Source organism: Saccopteryx leptura, chromosome 3, assembly GCF_036850995.1.
Source record: "Saccopteryx leptura isolate mSacLep1 chromosome 3, mSacLep1_pri_phased_curated, whole genome shotgun sequence".
Classification (NCBI taxonomy): domain Eukaryota; kingdom Metazoa; phylum Chordata; class Mammalia; order Chiroptera; family Emballonuridae; genus Saccopteryx; species Saccopteryx leptura.
In genome coordinates, this window is record NC_089505.1 from 19,314,211 (window position 1) to 19,333,415 (window position 19,205).

Genomic DNA, 19,205 nt, shown 5'->3' on the forward strand with positions numbered 1-19,205 from the left:
AGGTAGAGAATGTACATGAGAATATTTAGGAACAGTACCAATGAATAAGTCCTTCAAATGTAAATATACCTGCTGTGGAGTGCCAGCATTTTCCTCTATAGTGGGCACACTGGCAATTTCCTCTTCCAAAATAAGTTGACTAGTGTCTACTATTGCACTTCCAGGTCTATTCTTATAGGATTTCTGAATTCCCTGGGTAGATTTTTTCTTCGTGTACAAGTCTTGCTCTTTCTTGGATGGAGTATGAATTAATAAAATTTGCTTGCTAGCTGTAAAGGAAAAAAATTTATGTTTAAGTTAAAATATGTAGTTATTAATGACTGTATTATTTACTTATATCCCTTTATAAGATACTCAAAAGAACAAGTCAATTTGTTTTGTTTTATTGGGATAAAAACCGACATCACTGGCTTTTTGGAAATATTCTGGTATTAAAGGAACTTCTGGTAATAGTGTATGACTTGCATAGAGCAATGTATCTTCTGAGCAACCACTGATTGCTAAAAGAATATACAACAGTTTAACAATTTCTCATTCATTCTGTGCCACTCCAATGACATTAAACTAACACCACTTAATATGACGATATGACTTCTTCATTTTATAGTATGTGTGTACATGTTATCACATTTATAAAAAATTTTATTTTAAACTTTAATTTCTAAATTCATTATTTTGTAATTAACAATACATATCATGAGGAGTGATAAAATTTAAAATGTGCTGACTGTCATTAATTAAGTCATCTAATGTACATTGAAGAAGCATTAGTGTTATTGACTTATGCTCCTTCAATGTACACCTAAGTGAAATGCCAACTTCAGCCAACTAGAACAATACTGCATGGCACTGCAGTTGCTACAAAATATGATATTATATATATATATATGTGTGTGTGTGTGTGTATCCTATAAAATGCATATCATTAAATATTTATTTAAAAACAAAACAATACATAAAGAAATCTTTCAGCTGGTGAGTTATAAAAAAGAACATTAGATTAAATTTAAGGAGTAAGAGAAAAGTTTTAAAAGATAAATATGAATATTGATAAAGTAGATTACAAATATAAAAGAGCCATTAAGCTTGATTAGTAAACCCAAGAGTTCAATCTAATTAAAAAAACAGAAAAACCTCTTAAAAAGTCTAATCAATAATACTATTTTTAAAAACAGAAATAAAGAACAATATTTTTAAATGATTATGCAAATATATTCAGAAGAAATTTTTAAAAATTAAAAGAATCCTGCTGATGCATTTAAAACACTAGGTGAGGATGACGTCAGAGTAATGGCGGGGTAGGAAGCGATACCGATAAATCTCCCCCAAAACACAACAAGATCTTCAACCAGAAACAGAAAAACCTATACTTGGAGCTTCCAGATGCTTCGCAATACACCCAAAGGTATGACTGAGTGAAAAATTGGCTAAATATATAACCAAACCCCGAAGGAAATAAGGAGTAAGAAATGCTCCGCCTTCCTCACTAACCTAAACAGGGCGGCTTTCTCTGGTAACTGTGAATATAGAAACTGAGGCGGGCAAAAGGGGTGAATACATCCAGGCCGCGACACAAACGGCCGAACCAGGCTGTGGCACGGAGATCCAAGCCAAGGAAAATCTGATCCTGTGGCAACCCGGGCAATACAAGCTACCACTCGCGCCAAACCCAAACAAAGAAAGACAAGCGGCGCGGACATTTTACCCGGTCTCCTGGCTGGTGCGCAGTTAGTGGGCGAGAGATTCCTTCCTAGGCCCCGGGAGTCAGTGCCCGTGTTGCCTCACGGAGAGGCAGGGTCAGAGGCCTTTCTGTGGGCCGAGGGCAGAGTCTCTGGGCAGCCCCAGCGCCCTGGGAAAGCCACGCACGGGAGGGAGTGAGAACTAATTCCAACGGTGGAGATTTTCCTTGCCGGAGGGTGTTTCACTCAGAGGGAAAGCGGCCGGCCTCATATCCTGGTTTGCGCGTGCAGATAAGGAGTGAGCGATTCCTCCGAGTGCCTCGGCAGTGCGCGCCCGTGTTATCGCACAGAGGAGCAGAGTCAGGGGCCTTTGTGTGGGCCAAAGCGGAATCTCGGGCCGCCCCAGCGCCTTGCAAAAGCCGCGCACGGGGACGGAGCGAGACTCAATTCCAACGCTGCAATTTTTCCCTGCGGTTGGGGGTTTCACTCAGAGCGTGAGACTGCTGGCCGGATATCCTGGTCTGCGCGCGCAGCCAGTGAGTGAGAGTTTCCTCCAAGCGCCCCGGAAGTGGGCGCCCGCTTGTGTTACCGGACAGAGTGGCAGAGCCAGAGGTCTTTGAATGGCCGGAAAGCCCGCCTGATTATGCTAGCAGCTCTGACTGACTGAGCCTTACCCAGAGCCCTGTGCTGAGTGGAAATAGAGTGGGGAGTTGCCAGCTCTTTGAGCCTCTTACTATCCAGGCAGAGGCAGCAGCAACCCCATAGCTGGATTATCAGGCTACTAATTGAGGAAGGAAAGACTAGGAGAAAGGCTCCAGGAACACAGACTCTCTCACTGTCGGAGCCTATAAATGCTAATAGCCTCGACTGCCAACGAGACTAAAGCACAATACATGACATTGCCATAGAGACTTATCAACTGCAAACCTCCACCTGAGCGTGCCAAAGGGGCAAAACCCGGGGTACAGAGTCACCGACCAGGAAGAGGGAGAGAAAAGAAAAAGCAAGAAGATAACCTCTCAAAATCAAGAATAATCTGCAGACTTTATAACCTATCCCATTTTATTATATTTGTTCGTTTGTTTCTCTTATCTTCATTCTTGATACTTTTTTTTTCCTCCTCCAATTTGGCTGATTAACTCTCTACCGGTCTTACTCTCTCCTCTCCTTGAACTACACTACCCATAAGTGTTACATCTCCCATTATCTTTTCTCTTCTCTTCCTTTCTCTCTATGAGGGTTGCACTCCAAAACCCTTAACTCTCTCTCTCTCCTTTCTTTTTTTCTTCTTTTAGTGGTTCCCTCTTTTTTTTCTCTCTCTCTTTCTTTTCTCCCTCTATATTAGTTTCTTCCTTTCTCCTTTACATCTCCTCACATTCAAACCTCAATAACGAACAAATTATCTTATCTGGGACTCAAACTTATGTTTGTGGCATTTTGGGGGGTTTTTACTTCACCTTTTTAACTCACTAGCAGTGCTCCCATCCCTGGCTCTCCATATTATCTAGTTCTTGTTCCACTAAATACAATAGTAATTTTTTAATTTGTCCCCCCATTTTTCCGTTTTCCTCTTAATCCTCTCATCATAACTCTTAGACAACCAACACCTAAAAGCAAATCATTTTATTCTTGACCCAAATTTTTTCCTTATTTGCTTTTTGTGGGTCCATACGCTCTTTTTTTTTTTTCTTTTTTCTTTCTTTATTTTTTTTTTTGCCCCTTTATTACTTTTCCCCAATTCAGGCCCTCCATCACAGACATTGTTTGTTATAATTCACAGTCCACCACAAGATTTTATCAAGAAAGAGGGGAGAGGAGAGGAGAGGAAAAAAGGAGGGGGGGAATAATTTCCTTTTTTTTTTTTTTATTTATTTATTTTTTTAATTTTTATTTTATTTTATTTTTCTTTATTTCATTATTAATTTTTTTTTAAAAAAACAACTCTTTTCGATTTTTTTTTATTATTTTTTTAAACTTTTTATTCTTTATTAAATCTCATTAATACTATCAACAAAACCACCCTCAGATGCCATTAAGGAAGAGAAAATCGAATATCATGGATACAAAAGAAAGAGAGGTAACACAGCTAGATGAGGAAAAATCTATGGAGAAAAAATTTAATATATTAGAAACCTTGGAGCTAAATGACAGAGAATTCAAGATAGAAATCCTAAAAATCCTCCGAGATATACAAGAAAACACAGAAAGGCAATTTAGGGAGCTCAGAAAACAACTCAATGAACACAAAGAATATATGTCCAAGGAAATTGAAACTATAAAAACAAATCAAACAGAGATGAAAAACTCAATACACGAGCTGAAAAACGAAGTAACAAGCTTAGCTAATAGAACAGGTCAGATAGAAGAGAGGATTAGTGAAATAGAAGACAAGCAACTTGAGGCACAACAGAGAGAAGAAGAAAGAGACTCAAAAATTAAAAAAAATGAGATAGCCCTACAAGAATTATCTGACTCCATCAAAAAGAATAACATAAGAATAATAGGTATATCAGAGGGAGAAGAGAGAGAGAAAATGGAATGGAGAACATACTCAAACAAATAATAGATGAGAACTTCCCAAGCCTGTGGAAAGAACTAAAGCCTCAAGTTCAAGAAGCAAACAGAACTCCGAGTTTTCTTAACCACAACAAACCTACTCCAAGGCATATCATAATGAAATTGACACAAACCAACGGCAAAGAAAAAATTCTCAAGGCAGCCAGGGAAAAGAAGAATACAACATATAAAGGAAGGCCCATTAGATTATCATCAGATTTCTCAGCAGAAACTCTACAAGCTAGAAGAGAGTGGACCCCAATATTTAAAGTCCTGAAAGAGAGGAACTTTCAGCCACGAATACTATACCCATCAAAGCTATCCTTCAAATATGAAGGAGAAATAAAAACATTCACAGATACAGAAAAGATGAGGGACTTTATCATCAGAAAACCCCCACTCCAGGAATTACTAAAGGGGGTTCTCCAATCAGATACAAAGAACAAAAAAAAACAGAGCCACAAGTAAAAGCTCCAAGAAGAACACAATAAAACCAAATTTAAACTGTGACAACAACAAAAAGAAAGAGGGGGAGAAGATGGAGATTAACAGTAGCAAAGGACGATGGAGTGCAAAAGTACTCACAAAATAGTTCACTACAATGAACAGGGTAGGGACCCTTTTCATTATACAAAGGTAACCACCATTGAAAAAACCACCACAGAAGCACATGAGATAAAAAAGATAGCAACAGTGGAAAGATGTATGGAATACAACCAAATAAAAACAAAAGATAGAAAAACAAAAGAGAAGTATCAAACAAGACACAAAACTAACAGAAAGCAAGATATAAAATGGTAATAGGGAACTCACAAGTATCAATAATTACACTAAATGTAAATGGATTAAACTCACCAATAAAAAGGCACAGAGTAGCAGAATGGATTAAAAAAGAAAATCCAACTGTATGCTGCCTACAGGAAACTCATCTAAGTAACAAGGATAAAAACAAATTCAAAGTGAAAGGCTGGAAAACAATACTCCAAGCAAATAACATCCAAAAAAAAAGCAGGTGTAGCAATACTCATATTGGATAATGCTGACTACAAGACAGGAAAAGTACTCAGAGACAAAAATGGCCATTTCATAATGGCTAAGGGGACACTGAATCAAGAAGACATAACAATTCTTAATATATATGCACCAAACCAAGGAGCACCAAAATATATAAGACAGCTACTTATTGATCTTAAAACAAAAACTGACAAAAATACAATCATACTTGGAGACCTCAATACACCGCTGATGGCTCTAGATCGGTCATCCAAACAGAGAATCAACAAAGACATAGTGGCCTTAAACAAAACACTAGAGCATCTGGATATGATAGACATCTACAGGACATTTCATCCCAAAGTGACTGAGTATACATTTTTCTCCAGTGTACATGGATCATTCTCAAGAATTGACCATATGTTGGGCCACAAAAACAACATCAGCAAATTCAGAAAAATTGAAGTTGTACCAAGCATATTTTCTGATCATAAAGCCTTGAAACTAGAATTCAACTGCAAAAAAGAGGAAAAAAATCCCACAAAAATGTGGAAACTAAACAACATACTTTTAAAAAATGAATGGGTCAAAGAAGAAATAAGTGCAGAGATCAAAAGATATATACAGACTAATGAAAATGACAATATGACATATCAGAATCTATGGGATGCAGCAAAAGCAGTGATAAGAGGGAAGTTCATATCACTTCAGGCATATATGAACAAACAAGAGAGAGCCCAAGTGAACCACTTAACTTCACACCTTAAGGAACTAGAAAAAGAAGAACAAAGACAACCCAAAACCAGCCGAAGAAAGGAGATAATAAAAATCAGAGCAGAAATAAATGAATTAGAGAACAGAAAAACTATAGAAAAAATTAATAGAACAAGGAGCTGGTTCTTTGAAAAGATCAACAAAATTGACAAACCCTTGGTAAGTCTTGCCAAGGAAAAAGAGAAAGAACTCATATAAACAAAATCCAAAATGAAAGAGGAGAAATCACCACGGACACCATAGATATACAAAGAATTATTGTAGAATACTATGAAAAACTTTATGCCACTAAATTCAACAACCTAGAAGAAATGGATAAATTCCTAGAAAAATACAACCTTCCTAGACTGAGTCAAGAAGAAGCAGAAAGCCTAAACAGACCTATCAGTAGAGAAGAAATAGAAAAAAACCATTAAAAACCTCCCCAAAAATAAAAATCCAGGCCCTGACGGCTATACCAGCGAATTTTATCAAACATTCAAAGAAGACTTGGTTCCTATTCTACTCAAAGTCTTCCAAAAAATTGAAGAAGAAGCAATACTTCCAAACACATTTTACGAAGCCAACATAACCCTCATACCAAAACCAGGCAAGGATGGCACAAAAAAAGAAAACTACAGACCAATATCTCTAATGAATACAGATGCTAAAATACTAAACAAAATACTAGCAAATCGAATACAACAACATATTAAAAAAATAATACATCATGATCAAGTGGGATTCATCCCAGAATCTCAAGGATGGTTCAACATACGTAAAACGGTTAAAGTAATACACCATATCAAAGAACAAAAACCACATGATCTTATCAATAGACGCAGAAAAGGCTTTCGATAAAATACAACACAATTTTATGTTTAAGACTCTCAACAAAATGGGTATAGAAGGAAAATATCTCAACATGATAAAGGCCATATATGATAAACCATCAGCTAACATCATATTAAATGGCACTAAACTGAAGGCTTTCCCCCTTAAATCAGGAACAAGACAGGGTTGTCCACTCTCTCCACTCTTATTTAATGTGGTACTAGAGGTTCTAGCCAGAGCAATCAGACAAGACAAAGAAATAAAAGGCACCCATATCGGAAAAGAAGAAGTAAAGGTATCACTTTTTGCAGATGATATGATCCTATACATCGAAAACCCCAAAGAATCCACAAAAAGACTACTAGAAACAATAAGCCAATACAGTAAGGTCGCAGGATACAAAATTAACATACAGAAGTCAATAGCCTTTCTATATGCCAACAATGAAACAACTGAGAAGGAACTCAAAAGAATAATCCCCTTCACGATTGCAACAAAAAAAATAAAATACTTAGGAATAAACATAACAAAGAATGTAAAGGACTTATATAATGAAAACTATAAACCATTGTTAAGGGAAATCGAAAAAGATATAATGAGATGGAAGAATATACCTTGTTCTTGGCTAGGAAGAATAAATATAATCAAGATGGCTATATTACCCAAAGCAATATACAAATTTAATGCAATTCCCATCAAACTTCCAATCACATTTTTTAAAGAAATAGAGCAAAAAATCATCAGATTTATATGGAACTATAAAAAACCCCGAATAGCCAAAGCAATCCTAAAGAAAAAGAATGAAGCTGGTGGCATTTCAATACCTGACTTCAAACTCTATTATAGGGCCACGACAATCAAAACAGCATGGTATTGGCAGAAAAATAGACACTCAGACCAATGGAACAGAATAGAAAGTCCAGAAATAAAACCACATATATATAGTCAAATAATTTTTGATAAAGGGGCCAAGAACACACAATGGAGAAAAGAAAGCCTCTTCAATAAATGGTGCTGGGAAAACTGGAAAGCCACATGCAAAAGAATGAAACTGGACTACAGTCTCTCCCCCTGTACAAAAATTAACTCAAAATGGATCAAAGATCTAAACATAAGACCTGAAACAATTAAGTACATAGAAGAAGACATAGGTACTCAACTCAGGGACCTGGGTTTTAAAGAGCATTTTATGAATTTGACTCCAATGGCAAGAGAAGTGAAGGCAAAAATTAATGAATGTGACTACATCAGACTAAGAAGTTTTTGCTCAGCATGAGAAACTGATAACAAAATAAACAGAAAGCCAACTAAATGGGAAATGATTTTTTCAAACGACAGCTCAGATAAGGGCCTAATATCCAAAATATACAAAGAACTCATAAAACTCAACAACAAACAAACAAACAATCCAATAAAAAAATGGGAAGAGGATATGAATAGACACTTCTCCCAGGAAGAAATACAAATGGCCAACAGATATATGAAAAGATGCTCATCTTCTTTAGCTATTAGAGAAATGCAAATCAAAACGGCAATGAGATACCACCTCACACCTGTTCGATTAGCTGTTATTAGCAAGTCAGGTAACAGCAAATGTTGGAGAGGCTGTGGAGAAAAAGGAACCCTCATACACTGTTGGTAGGAATGTAAAGTAGTACAACCATTATGGAAGAAAGTATGGTGGTTCCTCAAAAAACTGAAAATAGAACTACCTTATGACCCAGCAATCCCTCTACTGGGTATATATCCCAAAAACTCAGAAACATTGATACGTAAAGACACATGCAGCCCCATGTTTATTGCAGCATTGTTCACAGTGGCCAGGACATGGAAACAACCAAAAAGCCCATCAATAGATGACTGGATAAAGAAGATGTGGCACATATACACTATGGAATACTACTCAGCCATAAGAAATGATGACATCGGAACATTTACAGCAAAATGGTGGGATCTTGATAACATGATACGAAGCGAAATAAGTAAATCAGAAAAAAACAGGAACTGTATTATTCCATACGTAGGTGGGACATAATAGTGAAACTAAGAGACATTGATAAGAGTGTGGTGGTTACGGGGGGGAGGGGGGAATGGGAGAGGGATGGGGGTGGGGAGGGGCACAAAGAAAACAAGATAGAAGGTGACAGAGGACAATCTGACTTTGGGTGGTGGGTATGCAACATAATTGAACGACAAGATAACCTGGACTTGTTATCTTTGAATATATGTATCCTGATTTATTGATGTCACCCCATTAAAAAAATAAAATTATAAAAAAAATAAAATAAAATAAAATAAAATAAAACACTAGGTGAAACTGCCAGTTTTAGGTTAAAAAAATATGTATATATTGTAAAATGGAAAAAATAACCAGTGAAATTATTTAAAAGATAATTAAAAACAGAAAAAATTTTATCACCTTAAAACATCAGACTTAGATGGTTTTGAGGTCAAATCTAATAAACTTAAAAAAACAAATGATTTCTGTAGTATTTAAATGGCTTCCAAAATTGAAAATTTTCCAAATTAATTTCTAGAACTTGTCATAATTCTAATTAGAGAAGCTGAAAAGAGTAGTGCAAGGTACACACAGAGAGGAACACCCATGGAGATTCATCCAGCAAACTAAATAAAATAGAACATAGTAATCATAGGGTTATACTAAAATATTAGAAACAGACGAGTTTTACTCCAGAAATGGTTCCGAATAAAAAAATTAATTTATAAAATTTAAAGGGATAAAATCTGATGATTTCTATCGATCACAAAAAGTAATCATTAAAGTTTCAAATGCATTGCATATTAAAATTCTTAGCTACCACAAAAATATTTTTAAAGTTTAGAAAGGGCAATTATTAGAAGTCAACAACATACATAGTATTTACTAGTAAATGCTGCAAACTTTCCTATTTTAAAAAAAGTATATCAACATTACTCTTACATAACAGGTTTGGGGGTCTCAACCAATGCCACAAATAAGCAAAAGTTACAGCTTTAAGAAGAAATAGCAATGATCAAAATAGGTAAAATCCAAATCTTATCTAAAAATACAAGTGCAAAAATGAAAAAAAGAGGGATAAAAGCTAAAATATTAACAGTATTTTTTCTGAATAACATGATTAAATGGGATTTCTTGTTCCTTTGTTTATAATTTTCTATTTTTCCATACTTTCCACATTTGGCAGATGTTATTATAGTTAGAATCAAGTTATTAGAATAATTTAATATATATTTTACAGAATCTTTGTTATCCATTATTTCAGAAATAATTTTATTTTATTAATAGCTCTCATGATGATTACATTAAAAGTAATGACATCAAAGTTTCTGTTAATTTTTTTTTAATTTTTTTATTTATTTATTCATTTTTAGAGAGGGGAGAAAGAGGGAGAGAGAGACAGAGAGGGAGAGAGAGGAGAGAGAGACAGAGAGAAGGGGGGAGGAGCTGGAAGCATCAACTCCCATATGTGCCTTGACCAGGCAAGCCCAGGGTTTCGAACCGGTGACCTCAGCATTTCCAGGTCGACGCTTTATCCACTGCGCCACCACAGGTCAGGCTCTGTTAATTTTAATAAAATATTTTCTGAAAATAACAAATTGGAAATAAGTAAAAGTTCCTTCAAAATAAAAATATTCTTTTTCATTAAGAAATGTAAGAAGATTCATATAACAAGAAAGTTTTTAAAGTATAATTGTAACAAATCTATTGATCTTATGATTAATTTGACACAAAAATGCAATAGTTTTTAAATATTTCACTACAATATCAAGTTTTACAGATTTAACTGTTTACCTGCTATTTACCTTAAAGAAAACATTTTAAAAATCAGTGACATAAACATAAATATTTATTTATAAATCTAAATAACCAATTTTAGAAGCCCCACTTACACTGGGAGCTCAGAGATTTTTCACCTCCCAAGAAGTTAAACGCGGGGATTATGGCTTGGCCTTTCCCAGTGGAGCTCACGACAGTTTCTTCACTTTCTAGGATCTGTAACTTGATGAAAACATCTGGCTTGGATGTGCGCACATGAACTGTAACAGGATGTGGTAGTGCAACTCTAACTGAATACCTATAGAGAAAACCACTCAATTTTATAAACAAGTATATTGAGCCTTTCCCTCAAATCAGTAAAGAAAACTGCAATTAACTAATATGATAACCTAAAAGAGAAACCACTTTGCAAAGTCAACTGTAATCCTAGAAATATTAATGCTATTGTACACTTTGGCAACATTCCCAATAAGCTATGGTAAAATGAAATAAGTATAGGACTTACATTATCATTAAATCTCAAGCAGAAAATGTTAACTTTTTGTTTAGATATGAAAATCACTCGCTTATGCCATTTGACAGATCTGCAAACTACTGTCACACCAAACCTTTTCATCACATCTTCCTCCTCTCCAGTCAAAGACCACAGTTGGCAAGGAAGTACCCCTCAAAGCTTTACTGCTCACAGTGCTTTCTGTGATTCTCGAAATAGAGAACGAAAGTAGTGCTCACTGCCTGCACTCGCTGTCTTTACTGCGCAGGTTGGGAGCTTCTTGCAAAAATTTGGTACTCACAGTCTAATTCCCCACCGACCCTTTTCTTACTGCAGTTGAAAAGGTTTTTGTTTTGTTTTTTCCCCCCTATTTTTTTTTAATCCTTGCAAATGTTCAGGATCCTATCAACTTTCAATTTCTCTTAAAATTAGCTTTTCTGACTACCTTCTCTCTTTATTATCCCTCTTTTTTATTGGTTTTTGTACATATGCAGTCTCATCCATCTTAAAAAACAGATCAACGCAAAACAAAAACAAAGCAAAACATTTTCGTCTATCCCTGCTGTCCAGCCTGGCTCCTGTCACTCTCCCCAGCTTGCCATTGACGAAGATTGTCTGTTTCCACTGTCCTCATCTCACCCCCTTCCGGACGCTCACAGCACCTCACTCTGACCCCAGCCGAGGTGTCAAACATGCTCTGGACACAGTTTCAAGCAGCTTGTCACCACCCTATTGAAACGTCTGGTTCTCATGTTCTTTGACCATTTAGGAGAATTTGACAAGGTTGAATCAACCCTCATTCCCTCCTTCTCTAAAAAGACTTTCTTGGGCATTTCCATGAGCAGCAACAGAAAAATGATTCCCAACTCCAGTTGTGACTCCAGTCCAACTCCCTAGGCAAAGTCACTTGGACAATTTCACTGGTTTATTATATTTCACACCTAAAAATGAATACATCGTCTTTCTATTGCCCAACCTGCAAATGGGGTCTGTCCCTGTAACCTTTGTCTAAGTAAATGACATTCACTGTTCAATCATTCCCTATGTCAAACCCCAGAAGCCCCAGTCACCAAAGTTGTCATTTTTACCTTCTTGATATCTTACAATTTTTCCTCTTCTACCTAGCTATACTGTTGCTGCCTGTTACGGGTTAAATTGTGTCATCCTCAGGAAAAAAGCTATGTTGGTCTCCTAACCCCCAGGACCTCACAATGTCACTTTTTCTTTGGAGAGAGGGTCTTTCAGGGGGAATGAAGTTAAAATGAAGTCATAAGAGTGGGCCTTAAACTACAATATAGCTTAAACTATAATATATATAATATAGTATATAGATAAGCATGGAAAGAAGGTTAGTTGGCAGATAAAGGGAAACCCACTAGTGAAAAAAGCGGCAGAACAAGGAGCAAGTACTAAGAGGAAAGAGTGTATGAAGGATGTGTAATAAAAGTCAACTGATACTGAGATAGTAAAATTACCATTATATGCAATCCCCTAGGCTTGACATCCTGTATAACATCTATACAATCGTATTACTATTTAACTTAATCGTTTCCAAGACAGTGGAAAAACTGAAATTCCACATGGCTCATAGTTTTGCTACAGAATTTATTTTAATGATATCAATATGTAAAAATGTAATAAATATTAAAATTTAAAAAGAATGCATTTTCTTTTTTCTCATGTACTTAAAAAATTCTCATGTACCTGAATAAAATTCTCTTATCATTGGGTATATAGTAATCTTTGATTTCTTTTATGGCAAAGGTGCTGCATGGAAAATCCCGAGAGAGGCTTGGGAGTGGGCTACTGGAACCAATCAGGCGCAGTTTCCATCGCGAGGCTGAGACAAATGTGTCACCAGTGAATGCTTCAGCCACAAACGTGTAACCTTTCTATAAGAAAAAAAATTACACAAAACTAAGTTACGTTGTTGCTAGTTTCTTTACTGTACAGTATGTGGTTTTTCAGTACTAAAACACTTTATTATCTTGATATACATAAAGATCCCAAAATCTTTTGATAAACCAGTAACAAGAAATTACTAGCATTATTTCTTGAAATCCCTCTTTGAAAGAGCCATGTCAAGTTTCCAGAGAAAATGAATACCTCTTAACTCCTTGATATGTGTGGCTCTCTAGCTATAAAATAAAGTGTTTAACTGTAATAATGATAATTATGTTTTCTTCTAATTCTTTTGAGGATTTTAGGACAGACTTCTATGAGTGCATCATCCTGGGGTAGCACAGTCACTTCCTACTTGATAGCCCTGTCTACTTAGAATCCTCTTTCTAAATAGGAGATGAGAAAAGCCGAAGAGTTTATGGAAATGTAGTTCCTTTGGGATGACAATTGGCAGGTGAAACTATCAAATTCACAGCAGATCTGCTTCCAAGAAACTGAGCTGGGAGCTTGGAGATGGGCTCCTCAAGGTGGAGAAAAGCAGCAGCTAGGGAACCTGGAAAAGTGACAACAGCTAGTGGAAACACGTGGTTCAACACAATTGGCTATCTATCTGGCCAGGGAGTCAGTGAAGCAAGAGACAATAAGATACAAAGAAACATAATATCCTAATGAGACACAAGAGATGGAAGTAATTCTGAGTTGGTAATTCCAGACACTTCAAATAAGAAAGAAAAAGGTTGATTTGTATTCCAGGTGCTATGGGATGCCAGGAAACTCTCTAATGTGTTTAGAGTTTCAGAAACAAAAATTGGGAATACACAAAACTGAATGAATTTCTTATATTGCAATAAATCTTTAAGAATATTCACTAGAATTTCAATATGCATAATGAGATGAGAATTGCAACTCCAGTAAAGACCTTAGAGCAAGGGGAAAAAAGGAAGTTAAATCATGTATACAAAAGTAATTTTATTCACAAATTGTAATGAAAGGAGTTAAGCTATTTTTATTACTTGAACTTGTGTACTAATGCATTAAAGAAGCAAAAAATAAAATCACATGACTCTTGTTTGTATTTGTCTAGAGTTATAAATTGGTAAGATAGCAATCATTAAGTGAAAAATCTAGAGCTAAACTAGTGATAAGATTTTAAGAAAAGACCTGGCTTAGTCTAAAATGATTTCAATACTCAAGTTTAAAAAGTAAGTAATATATATAGTACTGTATACTGAGAATCTTCACAAATGAGTATTGTGAACCACAATTTGTGAAATATTATGAGACAATACAACAAACAATTCTGAATAAAACTGTTTAACCCTGTTTGTTTGTTTGTTTTAAAGCTTGGAACACTATACTTTTTACATAAACCAGATTACTATCTTGAGGCATACTAGTTCTGCGGACATACATTGGAAAATGTTGACCTAATGTTAAAATACCTAGCAGGTGCCAAATGCTAATGCAATCATGCACTACAAAATAACGGAATAACGACCCTCCTTACATTTAGGTGGGTCAAAATCTTCTTTACAGGCTCAATTTACAGTAGTTCTGGAAACCACAACATGGAAGGAACATAGATAATTTGGATAAATGGTTAAAGATCTAGAAAATCAAAAAGGAAAAACCATACCACAAAAGGGACTGCTGAACTATTTTTCTACTCATTCCCTTCATTCTCTCAATTTTTGTTCTAAAGTTAGTTAAAATAAGAAGGGAGCTGAGTTATTAGAGAGAGGGAGTGGCTATGTTTGTTACAATCCTGAATTTTCAATTTAAAATTTATGGATAAATGGCAATAGAATGGTGTTTTGCACACTGAGTGAAAATACATCATTTAGAGCTACCTCCCTAAATTCAACAGAGGTCTTTGATGGAGTTAGTGAATGAAAATCAAACCAAACCCCAAAAAAACAAAGTATGCTAGATGTAAATAAATTTTGGTTCAACTCAAATGGTCTCTACCATAATTAGGTGTCAATGACTAATATTAGTGTCATATCTAGTAAAACAAAGAGCTCATTTCTAGAATTTGATCACATCTATGACCTCGATAGAGTCTCCCCTTGAATGGAATCATCTTCGCCATATGGGATCTTTGCGATTTTTTCATTCCAATTATAAGTCAAATAAGTTTTTCTATTCAAAAGAAAATCTAGGTCTCAACTTTGCTGTGAACTTAAAGCTGCTTTAAAAAGTAAAGTCTTATTTTAAATATTCCTAAAACAACTCTAAAGAGCTATTAGATTTTTTTTATGGAGTCATTAAACATTTTAATTTTTCCTATAAATCAGTACTCATTTGATAAATATGTCATAATTTGTACAAAATAATGCACAGAGTCATAGAGTGATGTGAACCTCAGAACTCAATTACAATCACAGCTCAAAAAAGAAATATAAAGTTCCAAGCCACACAGCTAAAAAATGGGAGATCACAGCTAAAATAGATCACCTGGCTACTCGTGTAGGTATGAACTGTTTTTTGTCATATTTCCCCCCCAGAGGAAATGACCAAAATCACAAAGATAAAATGGAGAGAAATAGAAAAGCAACATGATTCTAGTAGGTGTCAGGGACCATCACTCAACAGGAGTAATGTATCAAGGGCTCCTGCCCTTGGAAGGAATTCTTAGCTCTAGAAAAGATGGGGTGGTGGGTGCTGAGTGGCTGTGTAGTTACAGTCTTCTGAAATATTTAGGATTAGGAGAAAAAAAAAAAACCTGGGAAAATGAGACAACCAGCTGATTAGATTTAGGAATAAGACTGTTTCTTTAGCTCCATTTCAATTTTTAAGGGTTTGTCAGATTTTCTATTTCTAATCATGAGAATTTCTATTGCTTTCCTTTTTTTTTTCAATTTTCTTTGAAGAGAAGAAAGAAGAGGGCGGAGGGCGAATACTCCAGCATTCACATTAAGTACCCCCCGCTGCGAAATAGATGGAACTTCTACAGAACGAGGCTGGGACCCTATTCCTGATGAAGTGAAGACATCTCCACTCTACCTCCTCCTGAAACCTCTACAAAGTGCAGACTTCTCACTGCAGTTCTACGCTACGGGGAGAGTACATTTGATACCTACCTTATTCTTGGTATAAAGGTAAGGCACCACTCTTTGGAATACTTTGGGCACCAGTTCCATGGTGTCATTGTTAACAACATGGAGCATGCAGACGGGAAGGCTGGTATACACTTTGGGAACCAAAATCATGTCTTGATGAAACAAAAATATTTCTCTGTAATTACAAAACACATGAGCTCTCCCTTGATACTGAGCATACAGAAAGTTTGAAATTAATTTTCATGTTAAGAAATAAAAACATAAGCATAAAGTTTCAAATAACTACAAGGGACACACATTGTTTTCCTTTAAAGGTTATGATTAATGTACTATTTGTCATGTAAATGCAGACCTCAATTTTGTAAGTAATTTGTGACTTTTACCTATATGCTATCACTTAGAAAGTGAATTATTTCATTCTGTACTGAAAGCACATCAATTTATTATGTATGGTTGTCATACTCATAAAATGTTCTAATAATTAACTTTACATTTTTCAGATTTTGTTTAAGAAAACAGATAAACACTTCATTCTCTCTCATTTATGCATAGCAGATGTAGAAGAAATTTTAACTAAGTTGTGAAAGCAACCTAAAAGTTTATACAGTTATCATTATCATGAAGAAAACTCTACACATCTGCATATTGATGCCAATTAAGGGAGATATCACTCACCGATACATGATAGCCTCACCTGAATACTATAAACCAACTATTTGGTGGCTGGTCTGGATAAGTTACAGTGTAGTCAGCAAAAACAATTCTAGTTTCTTCATCTTGATAGCATGGATAAGATTCAATAGACTTGCACTTGCTTTTAAACATTAGTCTAAAAATGTAAAAATAATTTAAGAACCAATAGCAAAGCAACTTTTAAAATAAATTCTATTAAAAATTCTATTAAAAATTTTGAAAGTTAGTTGTCAAGCAGTCATCTTTGTCTTATTCCCAAACTCAAGGAAAAACTTTCAAAATTTGACCACTAGTCATGTTTGTGGTAGACTTTTTAAATACCAGATACCATAAAATATTATGAAAAGTCTTTTCTAATCCTAGTTTGCTAAAAAGAATATTTTTAATTTTGAAGTTGTGTTAAATTTTGATCAAATGCTCTTCTGAATCTATTTAGGGGACCAAATGATTTGTCTCTTTTTCTTGTTACTGTGTTGAATTAAAATAACACATTTTCTGAAGTTAAAACACAATTGCATATCTGGGAGTGAGAAACCCACTTGAATACAAAGCATTACCCTATTTATGTAATTCTGATATTAATTTGCAATTTTTTATGTATTTTTGCATCAATGGTCGAGGGTGATTGGTTTTCAGTTTCAATGATTGCACTCTCCTTGTTGAGTCTTTGTATCAAATTAATGAGTTGGGAAATGTTTTCTCTTTTCCTAGTCTGTAAAGGATATATAAGATCAATTTGATTTCTTCTTAAATTTATTAGTTAATCTATTAGCATATTGTTAGAGAATGTAGCATGCATTCTTTCCCTACTAGAGTCTTATCTGAATAATTACTTTTACCATTTCTACTATAATGCTAAACTTAGAACCTTTAAAACTTTTACTCCATTTCTGCATTACTAAGGTAATGCATTTCTTTTTACATATACCTATTACTATGTCCTTTGAAGATAATATGTCTTATTTTTCTGGCTGCTTTGAAGGTTTTTCTTTTAGCCTTTGGTTTTCAGGTGTGATTTTTCTCTGTGTCCTTCCTGTATGGAGTCGGCATGCAGAGTCTCTTGAAAGTTTACAATTATCATCCTTTTATGTTGTGGAACTACAACTGCATATTAGACTTTCTGAGCATGTTCCTTTCTGCTCTTTCCTGATGTCCCAATGATCCAATCATTTTTCCCATGCTGATTCAGTTTGGATAGTGACCTATCTATCTCCCAGTTCACTCATCTTTTCTATTCTGCCTAACCTGCTGTCAAATCCATTAAGAAGTTTTAAGTTTTAGTTGTTAATTTTTTTTTTTTTTTTTGTATTTCTCTGAAGCTGGAAACCGGGAGGCAGTCAGACAGACTCCCGACTCCTGCATGCGCTCGACTGGGATCCACCCGGCACGCCCACCAGGGGGCGATGCTCTGCCCACCCGGGTCGTCGCTCTGTTGCCTGGGGCAGAGGCCAAGGAGCCATCCCCAGCACCCGGGCCATCTTTTGCTCCAGTGGAGCCTTGGCTGCGGGAGGGGAAGAGACAGACAGAGAGGAAGGAGAGGGGGAGCGGTGGAGAAGCAATGGGCGCCTCTCCTGTGTGCCCTGGTCAGGAATCGAACCCGGGACTTCCACACACCAGGCCGATGCTCTACCACTGAGCCAACTGGCCAGGGCTAGTTGTTAAAAATTTTACTTAGCATGATTTCCATTTGACTGTGCTTTAATAATCTAAACTTTAATTATTTTCCCTTTATGCTTCATTTTCTTGGGTATTTTTATAATAGTTACCTTAAAGATTTTGTCTGATAAGTGCAAAATCACCTGAGGGTCTGCATCTTCATGTGTGTGTGTTTGTATGTGTATGTCTGTGTGTGTATCTGTGTGTACATACATGTGTGTGTTTGTATTCATACATGCATACATAAAATGTTCTTTTGCTTTTGTTCAGATCAGATGATCTTGTCTTGGAGGATTCTCATGTCTTGGACATGGTTTGTGACTAGAATGCAGTATCCCTAAAGCTCAGTCTACTTCTGATTTTTTCCTGGTTCTAGAGTGTTGCTTGCAGAGATTTCAACTGACAATGTTGTTTACTGGAGTCTCTCCTCCAGCAGGTCCTCAACTCTAACTTTTATCTCTTCAGCATCATAACACTTTAAGAAACTCTCACAGGTTTTTGCTTAGAGTGTTCGATAAGTTCAGGTAAGACAAGCAAATAATACAAAGTACCATAGAAAGGTTTCAGATACAATACTGTGGGAGTTCAGAAGCAGTGGTGTATTTCTACCAACAGTGACTAATCCCTGGTAGCATCTGAGTTAGAACTTGAAGGATACCCAAGATACTTCAGTAATAAGTCAGGCAGAGAAAAATAACCAGCCTAGGATTTCATCTATATGTGGAATTTAAAAACAAACAAACAAATAAACAAAACAAAAAACAAACTCACAGATACAGTGAACAAATTGATGGTTGCCAGATTGA

General features: G+C 35.7%; 1 protein-coding gene across 3 annotated transcripts in view; it reads right to left on the minus strand.

The window, feature by feature from the left end:
- ADGB (androglobin) overlaps positions 1 to 19,205 on the minus strand; it is a 139,311-nt gene that overhangs the window by 29,608 nt on the left and 90,498 nt on the right. For 2 of the 3 annotated variants that reach the window (XM_066373049.1, XM_066373047.1), the window contains 5 exons: positions 16,745 to 16,879; positions 16,072 to 16,225; positions 12,791 to 12,978; positions 10,707 to 10,891; positions 70 to 269 (listed from right to left, as the gene is read on the minus strand). In XM_066373049.1, coding sequence (XP_066229146.1) covers positions 70 to 269; positions 10,707 to 10,891; positions 12,791 to 12,978; positions 16,072 to 16,225; positions 16,745 to 16,879 — 862 coding nt within the window. The remainder of the gene's footprint in view (positions 1 to 69; positions 270 to 10,706; positions 10,892 to 12,790; positions 12,979 to 16,071; positions 16,226 to 16,744; positions 16,880 to 19,205) is intronic. The other variant, XM_066373048.1, reaches the window with a different exon arrangement.